The sequence below is a fragment of the Mastigoproctus giganteus genome, chromosome 5 (genome assembly GCF_048544385.1).
Source record: "Mastigoproctus giganteus isolate SK-2022 chromosome 5, ASM4854438v1, whole genome shotgun sequence".
Classification (NCBI taxonomy): domain Eukaryota; kingdom Metazoa; phylum Arthropoda; class Arachnida; order Uropygi; family Thelyphonidae; genus Mastigoproctus; species Mastigoproctus giganteus.
The window spans coordinates 85806643-85820855 of record NC_143579.1 but is presented as its reverse complement, the minus strand read 5'-3'; the positions used below and the strand labels follow the sequence as shown (position 1 = coordinate 85820855).

Below are 14213 nucleotides of genomic sequence, written 5' to 3'. Positions count from 1 at the left end.
AAACAGAGTCAAAGAGATAACATATGAAAGAGAAATTACTTAGATATGAACTGTAGCTATAAAGAAAAGGATAAATTGGTTTTTGTTTTTTAATATGAAAGTCCCAAGCCCAAGAGATATTAGAACCCTATAGTACTTAGTATCATGCATAGGTTGAAGGTTGAGAAGACAAAAGAAGGTATTAACATTAGACTTGAATTTCTGTAGATTGTAATTTTGAGGAAATACATATGAAGGGAGGGTGTTCTAGAAAATGAAAGTTGAAGGAATAAATGAGGAAGAAGAAAAGTTGGTTCTGTGAGTTGGAAGTCGGACAGTAAAAGGATGTTAACTGGTTGCAGCACGTGTTTGGAAAAGAGAGAACATGAATTATAGAAGCCAAATCAGATGTACGGTGCTCATGGAAGTATCTATAGAAAAGGTATGCTGCAGAAACCGAGCATCTATGAGATAGAGAGTAAAAAGACTTTATTAGACATGGGTCATTAATTAACCTAACTGCCCTCTTTTGAATAGAATCTAGTATCCCGAGAGAGGTTTTGGAGGCACCACCCCAGATGTGGGCATAATTTTCCCTGGCGGAGCAGATTTGTGATTTGTATAGAATGAACTGTTGTTTGAAAGAAAAGCAATGCTGAGAGCAAATGAGAAAATCCAGTTTTTTAGATGCAGATGTGCTTATGTCAAGAGAGAGAGATCAGAAGTCAGGGTAATCCCTAATAGAGATATGTGATCTCGTTTAGAAATCTGAGTGTCATCAAAGATGAGCAGAAGAATGCTGTTTGCAAGGTATAAGACAGGACTGAGATTAGAAGAATTGAAATCAACAAAGTTCTTTTGCTCCACTGTAGAATTACCTGGAGATTAGCATTTTAGGAACTGGAAGTTGGAATGCAATGCACTGTTATCAACAAAACTCTGGTCAGTGGAAGAAGGTGAGTAATACACAAGAGGAAAAGAATGGGGAAAAAACCTTGGCGTACACCTGCATTAGTGAAGAAGTTAAAGACAGAGAGCCATCTCCCACCACTCATAGCAAGCAGCCAGAGAGAAAACTGGATACCCAATTTAAAAAAAAAACAGTTGGCAAACTATAAGATGGAAGCTTATTCAGAACACCTTTGTGCTAAACATGATCAAAATCCTTTGAAATATCAAAAGCAACTCCTTGTGTTTCACCAAACTTTTCCATTGAATTTGCCCACTGATGTGTAACATAAGCCACTATATCACCTGTGGATCAACATTGACAGAATTCATATTGGCAATCATTGATCAGATGTAAGGTTTCCAAATAGGAATAGGATTGGTGGTTAATAGATTACTCCATTACTTTAGGAAGAGTAAAGTAGAAGTGAAATGGGGCAATAATTGGACGGGAGAGATTTGTCACCCCTTTTAGGAACTGTTTGAATGTGAGTAAATTTCCAATCAGAAGAGAAATACCTGTGGAATAAGAAAGTGAAAAAAAAGTTGAAAAAAGGCTTTTATCAGTACTTTTGGAAAGTATTGATGAAAGACATGCTTGCTGAGACTATATTTTCATTTTTTCTGAAGCTATAGCATTCAAATATAGAGTACTGAGATAAGCTTCTAAAGTAATAGTTGTGACGGGATGTCTGCAGTGAGTTGACTTTGCTGGATTCTTTTAGATGTCCACTTAGTCTTTCTCATTGTTGATATCCTCTACTGATGATTTTTTGATAGTTGTTAAAAGCTGCATGTTTTTTAGAGGAGACAGCTTCTTGTTATAATCCACAGAGACTTGTTGAAGAAGTGTGATTATTTGAAAAAGGGTGATTTGAAATACTGATTATGAAATTTTTATGCTTTCTTTTATGTTGACAGGTTTAGGTTTATAGCATTTAAAGTAAAATTCTTAAATGTTCTGAGATATGATTGAGCCATGGAAATGTAACTGTAGGCTTTAAATTTCGATTTATTTCACTACAAGGTGTGAAGAACTGGATCAGAAATTCTGAATCCTGTAAAATGGTATATCCTTGGTGTGTCTTCTAATGTTGTAAGGAATCTCATATGTGATTCTTCAATATACACATCTTTGCAACCAACTTCAAAATGCAAAAAGGTCCAATAACCATAGTGACATTCCAATCTCACAAACTTCTCCAAAATTAACGTGCAACTAGTTGGTGGTAATGACAGCAAAAAAATTATGTTAAAAAAATGAAAAGGTTTTTGAAATGTTAAGAACCTTAAAAGTAAAGAACCACATTAAAGCAGTAATCACTATTTATATTAAAAGAAATAACTGCTGTCAATAGCAAAGAATGGTTTTTGTTTTTTTTTAAAAAAAAAAAACAGATTATGATGATCTTCAGTTTTTGCTGGGACTAACCAGTTTTAAAAATTTTACATTCCAAAGGGAAAACATTGAAAGAAGTAATTTTAGAAGCTTCTGTGCTATTTATACCAATAAAAAGGTATTATCAAAAGTCTTAACCAAAACAGATATCAAAAAGAAAAGGAAGGATCACAATAGCAGGATAATAAATATGCATATGATGTAATATAACAATTCACTATGTGTATAGGAATTTTTAAGATGAAAACAAGACAAGATTACTACTTGTGATGACTATCATTAGTGTCTGCTACACAGACACTAGATATAGTCAGCACACTAATACCAATTAATATAAAGGGGGTTACTAGTAATTTTAACAATAAAAATTCAAAATTCCTTTTGTTTGCTCTATATTGGTGATCTCTTAAAATAATATTTTCCACAACTGAATAAATGTTACACTGTTATGGCATTCATTTTGGCTTTTGGTTATTCCATAACTGAATAAATGTTTCATGTGTTATAGCATTCACTTTGGCCCTTATTATCTTTGAGTTCATTAAATTGTTTTGAATATATCCTCTCTTTTAGGTATCCCAAAATAAAAACGTCAGATGCTTTCAAATGTAGAGATTGGGAAGGCCAATTAATAAGTTTATAGGATGAAATTAATCTATTGGAAGCATTTCTCTCAACATGTTCATTGTGGTTTTTGCTGCGTACATGAATTGACAAGTGATTTATGAAGGAATAAATTGACTACACTTCAGCACTATGATAGGCTGAACAGTTTGGTTTTGTTTTAGCTTTCTCAAAACATGATAAATTCTAGGGTATCAGAAATAAATACATGGCAAAATTAATAAATCAGTAGAACTGAGGTAATGACCATCAAAAGAAAAAATAAAGTTGAAGAAAATTTAAAGATTATCGAAAAAGTTAAGTGGTGAAACAAAATGCAATATATTTTGCGAGTGTGGAATTGCAGAAAGATGATCTGTGGATGAATGAAAGAGGGAAAAAAATTGCGATCATTTGTAGACTCTGTAGAAGATGAAGTAGGCCTCCAAAGAAAAGAAACCAGACTTTGTGAAAACAGTGATATGAACTAATGCTTAAACAATTATTTTCTGCAGAAGCATAGTGAAGGAGTACCAATAAATGTTGTAATTTTGAAAGCACAGTCACTTATTTCATAAGCTACATGGTGGAGATAATGACACATTTAAAGCTGCTGAAAGGTGGCTTTGCAGATGGAAGGCTTGTTGTGTGGTACCCTAGGGTAGTCTTGTAATAGTAGTAAAAGCATATGATGCAAAAAAGCAAGCTTATGTAGCATCAGCCAAAGCAAAAAAAAACCATTTCATGCATCCATTCCCTCTAAACATTTGTCCAGTTCCTAATTGAATTTATTTAAACTATCAACTTCCACAGCCACAGCTGGAAGTTTGTTCCAGCAATAAACTACCTGCTGGCTAATGGCAAATTTCCGCACATCAATTCTACAACTGTCTTTCCTCAATTTGAATCTATGCCTCCTCAGGTTTTTAGTCTGAGCAAGTGGAAGTTTCCCGTCAGCATTGAGCCTGTTCAAACCATTCAAGGCCTTATACACCTCAATCAGATCACTTTGCAGGTGCCTAGTCTCCAGATGCTGCAACTTGCAGAACTTAACCCTTTCTTCGTAAGCACAGCCCTTTGTTCCTCTCACCAGTCTTGTTGCCCTTCTCTGTACTCATTCTAGCAACTCTATGCTTTACATCCTTCCTAAAATGAGGCCTCCAGACCTGTACGCAGTACTCAAGGCATGGCCTGACCATTGCCTTATACAGAGGGACAATCACCTCCTTTTCCCTGCTAGCAAAATTCCTATATATCACTGACAAAACCCCATAACCTGCCCTGACAGCCTGTCTGCATTTCTCTGAAAACTTCATATCTGCCTGCACAATTACTCCCAGGTCTTTTTCGTTTTCTACCACCCTAAGTGTAGTACCACACAGTTGGTACGTTTCTCTGGGGTTACTTCTACCCATATGCAGTACTTTGCATTTGTCGAGGTTAAACTTCATGGGCTAAGAAGTTGCCACTTCTTAGCCCATCTGCCCAAATTATCTAGATCCTGTTGCAGTAGCACACTGCCATTACTGTCATTACTTATCCGGTTAATATATAATATAAAAGATCTAAGTTTCTAATGTGATAATATCCATATTAAAAGATTGTTAATTTATACGGTTTTTATAAAACTAATCGTGTATTCCATTCCGAATGTCTACTCACTGGTACCAAGGAAGAGCAAAGCATAGTCGATGTACATCAATCTACCCCAAACAACCCTGCCAAATTTTATATCATCTGCAAACTTTGACATTAAGCCTGATATACATCAATATCATTAATAAATATAAAAAACAACAGTGGGCCCAACACCAAACCCTGGGGGAGTCTGCTAATAACTTAGTCCACGAAGAGCAGCATCCATTGATTACCACTCTCTGTCTTCTCCCACTCAACCATCCTTTTATCCATTGTAGCAACTTACCCTTAATACCATAATTCTTCAATTTGTATAGTAGTCTTCCATTGTTTAAATATAAGATAACATATCATACATTTTTGTAGGAAATACCTTCACCTGATGCTCACATCAAATTGATCCAGTTAATATATAATATAAAAGATCTAAGTTTCTAATGCGATAATATCCATATTAAAAGATTGTTAATTTATACGGTTTTTATAAAACTAATCGTGTATTCCATTCCCAATGTCTACTCACTGGTACCAAGGAAGAGCAAAGCATAGTCGATGTACATCAATCTACCCCAAACTAAACCCATCAGCAATGATAGTCTAGAAGCATAAGACAATTGTCAAACTATATTAAAAATATTTTAGACTAGACTTCTTTATAGGTGACTAGGTTATTTCGGTTATGAACCGTGCTCACAAGAAGTAAAGTGACAAATATAACAGTATCCTCATAATTTAAAATTAGTGCACCGCGACAAGATTATTTTTGTTAACCAGTGTGAATCGCACTATTCACACATCCGCGTAAAGGTCCATGAGTCTGAAATGGTGTATCGTCTCTGCACATTTATAGAATTACAGTTTAAATTCATTTCAAGTGTTTTGGCTTTTAAGAGTTTTATGTATTCATTCTGTGTATTAATTACTTTAGTCTCGTTAAAAAGTAGTCTTCCATGCGCAACAGTGTCAAAAGCTTTCCTCAAATCCAAATGTATGATATTAAATTATTTTTTGCATCCAGTTCCTTTGTAACCACATCACAGTACCCAATCAAATTTGTGAGACAAGACTTTCCCTTAAAAAACCCATGCTGTGTCTGAATTATTACTGCAGTCTTGTTTAGATGATCCTGCAATGCATCTTTAACCATTGGCTCCATTATTTTACCTAGACCAGAAGTTAAACTAACTGGTCTGTAATTACTCGTGTCAGCCTTAGATCCACTTTTGTGAATTGCAGATACATTTGCACATTTCCAGTCCCTGGGGACTTCCCCTGAGTCCAAGGATGCTGTCATAATTATGGCTAAGGGTTTGCTTACTTCATTTGTCGCCTCCTTTAATTTAACTGGATAGATCCCACCCACCCCAGGTGCCTTTCTTACGTTTAACTTAAACAATTTCTCCTCCCCTTTGCTCTCAGTTATTACAAAATCATTCAGCACACTGTTACAGTTTGATAAACTTCTGGCATTTTCCTCCCTTAATAACTCCTCATGTGTGAATATAGATGCAAAATACTCATTCAGATCATCAGTTATATGACCAGGATCATCAACAGTCGAACCATTGATATCAAGTTGACCAATCTGATTCTTTCCCTTCCTTCTAGATCAGGGGTTCTTAACCTGGTGCTCGCAAGCACTACAGTGTTCTTTAAAAAAATAAACTTTACTCGCGACTGATCCAAAAATTGGTGCTTTCTATTTCTCAACTTTTTCCGATACAAAGATCCATGCCATTCTTTGCTAGAAAATCCTTTCTTTTGTTAGTGATTTGAGGAAAATTAAAAATATTGTGAAAAACAGTCAGAGTTTGACACTTTGGGGTTATTCTTAAAATTTTTTTCTTATTAATTATTGTTAATTTGACATTTATTTAGTAAGAAAAATTTTTACAAAATACTTTGTTGAGAGTACAATACTTTTTGCCATTGTATTGCTACAGACCGAGGATACTCTCTCTTGTGATTATCATTTCTAGTTTTAACAGGTTAGAACAGGTTTCTTCTGGGTTTTGCTCAGTTGCACTGCTGCAATAGGTACCGTATATATATATATATATATATATATATATATATAGCACTGACTTTAAATGTGATGGTAGTGTTATAGTAAGAAATCTTTTGATTTAATTTTGTGTGTAAATGCTTAAATGTATTTTCTTTTAACAGATTTAACTAAAGTTACTAAACTCTTTCAAAATGGATAAGTTTTTAAAAAGAAACCGAAACGGTCATGATGACATAAAAAAATGATGCATTAACACTACCTTTGCAGTCGTCTGATTTAACCCAGGGGCTCAAATCTGATGAGTATGGGCTTGGCAAACTCAGGGTCCTGAGCTGGATATCACCATTCTCTTTCTTGGTGATTCATTTCTACTTCTCTCTCAGGGTAACTCAGGAATTTTTTTTTTTTTTTTTTTTTGGCTGGTGCAGCATAAGCGTCAGACTTCCTTGTACCATATGGCTAATAATAATAAAATAATAATTTAGACCTACACTTTTCAAATGCAAAGGAACAAAAAATCGAAAAGTATGCATTTCAATCCTCTTGGGAATATGATTATTTGGTAATAGATAATAGTAGTGGAACTGGTGTAATTTGCTTATTATGGCAGGCTTGTTTGGCTGGCTATTTGAAGTCGAATTGTGAAAGACATTACCAAACATTCCATAGGAATTTTCATGAATCTTTTCCCAAATCTAGCGATATTAGAAAAAATAAACTTCAAGAAGAAAAAAAAAAAAGAAACTTGAAAGACAGAAAAATATTTTAAATCTAGGTCAAGCTAATAGTAGTAAAGTGTTAGTGAATGAAGTTTCATTTATTTTATCAAATATAATTGCAAAGAATTCATTGCCTTACACTAGTGGTGAAATAATAAAAACGTGTAGTGTCATCATTAGAAGTGCTTGCTAGCATCTTACCAGAAAAACAGAACGCTATCTTGATTAGCTCTGCCAAAAATATTTCTTTGAGTAATGATATGGTTTCAAATCGAGTTCATAAAATGGCAGATGTAATATTCAATGAATTATTAGGCAGAATCGAAAGTTGTGTATTTTTTTCACTGGCACTTGATGAGTCGAATGGTGTTTCGGGCATATGAAACTCATGTGCTTTGTTTGTTTGATTCAACACGATGGTGGCAGCTGTGAAGATGGGTTTTTTTGCCACTTGCTGGTCATACAACTGGAAAAGATGTATGTGATGCACTTAGGAAATTCCTCACAGTGCACAAAATTGATCTGAGTAAACTGGTATCAATTGTTACTGATGATGTACCTTCCATGATTGGTAAAAACAAAGTCCTTATTGCTTATCTTAATAGAGATGAAAGGATACCTAATTTTGTGCATTATCACTGTCCGATTCATATTGAGGCCTTGTGTTCAAGAATGAAAGATCAAAAAGAAATTATAGGATGTCTTGAAGTCATTGTTAAAGTCATCAACTATTTTATTGCTAAATCCCTCAATAAATGACTTATAAAAATATTTTTTGAAGATCTTCAAGCACCGCATTCTGATCTTATTACCCATACATAGGTTCGTTGGCTGAGTCGTGGAAAGGTGCTCTCCAGAGTTTGGGAGATGTTTGAAGAACTAAAAGCTTTTCTAATAGAAAGCAATAAAAAAAATCTTTTTAATGAAATTTTTACTGAAGGTTTCAAGATTACACTTTCATTCATGGTTGACATCTTCAGCCATTTAAATGAGTTAAATTTGAGGCTACAGGGAAAAGATAAATTTGTGGTAGTTTTATACAAGGAGATTATTGCATTTGAGAAAAAACTTTGTGTTTCAAAATCAAGTTTTAAATGGAAATTTGCTTCACTTTCCTACTGCAGATGATATGAAGGTTGGCAGGGTTGTTAATGACAGTATGCTGCTGCAGTAGGATCTAGAAAAGTTGAGCAGATGGGCTGAGAGGTGGCAAATGAAGTTTAACATTGACAAATGTCAAGTACTACATATGGGAAGCAGTAACTCCAGATTAACATATCAACTCTGTGGTACTACACTGACAGTGGTAGAGAATGAAAAGGAACTGGGGGTAATTGCGCAGGCAGATATGAAGTTTTCTGAGCAGTGCAGACGGTCTGCAAGAATAACTCGTGGTGTCTTGTCAATGATATACAAGAATTTTTCTAGCAGGGATAAGGAGGTGATTATCCCTTTGTATAAGGCAATGGTCAGGCCACACCTTGAGTACTGTATACTGGTCTGGAGGCCTCATTTTAAGAAAGATGTAGAGCTGTTGGAACGAGTACAGAGAAGGGCAACAAGATTAGTGAATGGAACAAAGGATTGCTCTTATGAAGAAAGGCTTAAGTTTTACAGATTACAGTGTCTGGAGACTAGGTACCTGCGAGGTGATCTGATTGAGGTGTATAAAGTCTTGAATGGTTTGAGCATGCTCAATGCTGATGGGATTTTTCCTCTTGCTCAGAATAATCGCCTGAGAGGGCATAAATTCAAATTGAAGAAGGATGGTTGTAGGATAGATGTGCGGAAGTTTGCCTTTAGCCAGCGGGTGGTTGATTTCTGGAACAAACTTCCAACTGTCGTTGTAGAAATTGATAGCTTAAATAGATTCAAGGCAGAACTTGACATACATTTGGAGCGAGTGGATAATAAGGAGTTTTTTTTTTTTTTTTGGTTGATGCTTTCTTGCATCATGTGCCTTTGCTAATGCTACTCTTAAAAATGTGTGGAGGAAACTGCTTTAGAGTACCCAATGTTTGTAATGAATGTAATCAAAGACCTTAGCGACCAATTCCAAGAAAGATTTGAATACTTGAAAGAGCACCTCCCAAAATTTGAATTAATGATAAATTACAGAAATTTTGAAATCAGTAACTCGGAACAAATTTTCAATCAAAATGAAATAGCGGCTGCCGAGTTAGAACTTGTTGATATGCAGTCATCTTTAGCTCTGAAATCTCTTTCCCAACACAAAACTATTTTAAAATTCTGGAGTTCTTCCAACTGCAAAAAATTTCCTTTATTACAAAGAGAAGCATTCAAAGTACTTTCTATGTTTTGATCAACATACGTGTGTGAAAGTGCTGTTTCATTAATGAACAATATCAAAAACAAAAAAAAGGACAAGATTGTTGACATCACATTTGTAAGAAAATTTGCAATTATCTCTTCATAATGGAAAAATTAATTTCAAAGGTTTAGCATCAACTCTTCAAAGTCAGGATTCACACTGATAAGGTAATAAATATTAGCACTCAAAATTTTTAATTAAGAGTTATATAATTCTTGTATGTGTAATACGGCTAAAAATTACTCATAAAAAATGCATTTTTAATCTTTAAGCAAAGAAAAATTATATTTTAATATGTGGTGCTCACATGTATTGTAAGCTGCAAAGTTTTGCTCGCTTAAAGCAAAAAGTTCAGAACCCCTGTTCCAAAGTTTATATAACTAAAGAAGTCCTTGCTGTTTTTCTTAGCATCCTTTTTCAAAGGTTGCTCATAATCTGCCTTCGCTTGCTAACTTATTTTGTGACTTTATTACAGACCGGGGCGCCTCCGTAGCCAGGTGGGAAGGAGCAGCAGTGCGTAGCACATGCTTCTTGATTAGACCGGGGTTCGAGCCCGTCACCACCAAATACGGAGAATGCGGCAGGGTCAGGCAATGACCACCGCATATCCTGGAGCAATATGGCCTTAGTTGCTGATGCTCCTAAAAACCAAATAACAAACAAACAATTACAGACCAGCTTATATCTATCCTAGACGTCTGTGTCACCTGATAAATTATATGCATCCCATGTATTTTTCTTCTCTGCCACGAGTCTCATTAGTTCATCTGACATTCGTTTAGGCCTAAACCTTGAACAGTATTTCTTAATTGGTATGAAAAGCCTAATAGCTTTCATGGTTAATTCTTTGAATGCTTCCCATTTAGAATTTGTTGCTGGTAACATCATCAGTTGGTCCCACTATATACAATTTAAAAACTGTCTGAGACCACTGTAGTCACCTTTACAGAAGCAAAAACCCTTCCCTTTACCCCTGTGGTAGTAATAACTTTACGTTAATCCAACTTCAGTACACTGTGATCACTGCCACCCAGTGGTTCCTTTATCTGCAAATTCTTAATGCAAGAATAATCACTGCCTCTCTGACATGTTGTAGTCCAATCTGCATTTGATGACATTACAGCAGCAGATGCAGTAGCACATTATCCTATAAGCAAAAAAGACATCTGCCTAGGGCTCCGATCAGAGGGGAGCCCAAAATAACTTTCAAAACCTCATTGCTGTTTTTTCCTAATATTTTTAAGTGATTTTTATCGGAAACTGAACTTTCTACCTGCCAGGATTAATGAACTTGAAGATTAATTTGAAAATAGTTTTTTTTTTTTTTTTTTTTTCAAAAATGGTTTTATCGATTTTGATGGAATTTTATATTTAGTTGTTATGTCATATAATTTATTTGTTTTGTTGTCATCATCAACCGGTGCAATACCACCACTTTGCTTATTGAAGGCTTGAAGTGGTGAAACCCATGTTTAGTCTCTAGAGCAAAGTTTCCGGCATCCCCCCCCCATACTTCTCTTTCAACCCATGCATGTTGTTATTTGTTATTTGGTTTTTAGGAGCATTAGCAACTAAGGCCATATTGCTCTGGGGATATGCGGTGGTCATTTCCTGACCTTTCTGCATCCTCCGTATTTGGTGGTGACTGGCTCCAACCCCGGTCTAATCAAGAAGCGTGTGCTACGCACTGCTGCTCCTTCCCACCTGGCTATGGAGGCGCCCGGTACTAAGTACTATAGGTTTTGATACTTGTCGTGTTTGGGGTTTTCATAAAAAAAAAAAAAAAAAATGAAATTGAAAATGTTCTTTATTAGTTTTTGTTTAGATGAGGCCCCCAAATTCCATTTTGCCTTGGGCCCAATGAAAGTATAATGCGCCACTGAACAGATGTGTTTCCTCAATTTCTGTGTAATGTAATTCAAGATGGTGAATTCACAGATGAACATTTGTAGAACTGTGACAAAACAGTGCTGTACTATAAACTTTATTAAAAAGGCTCCCGAAAAAGCGAGAATGAAAACTAACAGAGAATTACAGTGTGTTTACAAGTCTGGAAATCACAATCTAAAGCCATTGTGCATCAGTAAAAGTCAAGAGTCCCTGGTGTTTTAAACACATCAACACAAAATTTCTTCCTGTGGTATATAAAAATAGCTCCAACACTGTGCTTGGATGATGAGTGACATTTTTGCTTCTTGTTTTCAAAGTGAGTGTGAACCATTAGTGAGATGTCACTTGCTTTCCAAAAAACTTTAAGAAAAAGCTCTGTTACTGTTGAATCACTGCCCAGCTTACCCTCAGCTGATGTCCTAAAATCAAAAGATAGCAATATCAGATTTTATTTCTCCCCAGGAACACAACTGCACTAATTTAGTCCATGCATCAGGGCATTATTTGAGCCTTCAGAATGTACTATCATGGTGAGCTACTTGCCACTCACTTGAATTTCTGAGTTCACTTGTGAACTCAGAAATTCAAGTTCTGGAATTTCAGAAAACTTTAACACTGAAAGACATTGCATACAATATTGAATTAGCATGGGTAAAAGTAAAAGTAATTGAAAGCTGCTGTAAAAATGTATAAGAAAAAGACAAGTTCACTAATAATAATCTTGAATTAGCAGCATTTTCAGAACAAGAAGCAAATGCTGCTTGTAACATACTTTGTGGCAAGCTTGGGACAAATACATGCTCCAAGGGCTGCTTGGATTGAGGTGGATGTGGAAGCTTCAGTTGTGCATTACCTGAGAGAGGAAGAAATCACAGCCGCATAGACTATTGAACATTGAAAAGACAATCGATAAACAAAAGGCCAGTGACATAGGGAGTGACTTAGAAGATAATGTTGATTAATCATGTAAGGAAAAAGCACCAGAAATTGACAAAGTGCTTGAAAGTATTAATGAGGTGATGGTATGGTGAGAACATCAGAATGATAGTGAACATCTTCATTTATTGAATTTGACCTCTATTAAGAATTATAAACTGAAAAAAAATGCTGCCATCAGTTCCTGCAAACTGAATCACATGACTATTTCAGAACGGATGTGTAAAATGTAAGTCCATAATAGCATTGTGTATTAGTAGAAGGTAAAAGGAATGATATAACCTTTACAACCTTATGTCTTCTAGCCTGTATACCATAAAACATTAGTATATAAAGTATTTATGTTAAAAAAAACTAGGGAAAAAAATGGTAAAATTTTTTTGTCCATAACACACTTCACTTATAATACAGGTATTAAAGTTGTCGCATGGCACCCAAAATATATCGAGGTTGCACCATAATATATCGACTTGTTATATCTTGATTTAGGAATATAGAAATGTACTAGTTAAGACTGTTGTAGTTTATACTGTATTTTTAATTTTGTCAATTAAACTTTCCCGTTAAAATAAATTTATAATTTCCTTTTGAGGTAATATGTTAAATTATCTTACCTTTGTTTTGGCATGTGGAAGTTTGTCCATTGTTTAAAATTATTTGTGGCATGTATCCTTTTCTGTAAAATCTTTAATTTTATATTGAAGAAAACTACATGTACAAATCAAGAGGCATTTTCAAATGATAAATTAATAGCAGAAAACACCTTTTCTGTTGAGAGTTATTATGCTTGAATCAGTTGTTATGCTTGAATCTGTGAATCTATGCACTCTGAAATTATTTTTATCGAATTTTCACATTTATTTCATTTTCTATGCAATAATTATTTTTTCTCCAGCTGGAGTGTATGACATAATTACAGTTGGGGCATTTGCTGCATTCCCTCATCGTTATCGACAAGGTGGCCTCTTGAGACTTTTGAACCAGCTAAAAGGCTCAACTCCTCCAGTTAGGTAAACTTCTTTTATGTAATTTTAATTTGTATGTAGTATAATTGGACTATATTTTTTTTTTTATTTAATATAATTTGCATATACTTTTTTCAAATTTAACTGGTAGTTGTGTTAGTGTTCTATAGTTTGTATGTGGTTATACACATTCATTTATATGTGCAGTATAATACAGCTCACTTAAATGAATGCATATAATCACATACTAACTAAAGAACACTAACATAACTACCAATTAAATTTAAAGAAAGTATATGCAAAATGCCAACAAAAATCACGGGTAGTATCCTGTTGCATTTCTTTTGTCATTTAGTTTTTTAGATGTGTTAGCATATATTATCTGTATGTGTGTCCGTCCATCCGTCCATCCATCCACATGTAACAACTTGAGTTCCAGTGGATTCTTCATATAGAAAGATTTGTCAAGCAATCCCAAATTTCATTAAAATCAGACAAATAGAAACTTGGCAATTATTATTTCTGTTTTCCATACAATTTGTATGGAAAATAGAAATTCATTAATAGTTTTGATGCAGTTTTGTTAGCTTTAGACAGTCCACATACTCTTTGTATTGTTATGTAAGATTTTTGAACATGGTGTTGCTTGTGAAGAGATACATATATATCCAGAGTTTAATATCAAACAACATTAACTACAAAATTGCATTTTCTTTTTTGCAATAGCTTTAGTTTTACTTTATACAAATAACAGTGCATATCATGTCATAAAACTATATCTCTCTAGTATTTTACA

The 14213-nt window shown here is 34.6% G+C and overlaps 1 protein-coding gene across 2 annotated transcripts in view; it reads left to right on the top strand.

The window, feature by feature from the left end:
- Positions 1 to 14213, top strand: part of LOC150085539 (inositol polyphosphate-4-phosphatase type I A) — a 557621-nt gene that overhangs the window by 345269 nt on the left and 198139 nt on the right. For both annotated transcript variants that reach the window (XM_090373328.1, XM_090373327.1), the window contains exon 13: positions 13348 to 13462. In XM_090373328.1, coding sequence (XP_090229454.1) covers positions 13348 to 13462 — 115 coding nt within the window. The remainder of the gene's footprint in view (positions 1 to 13347; positions 13463 to 14213) is intronic.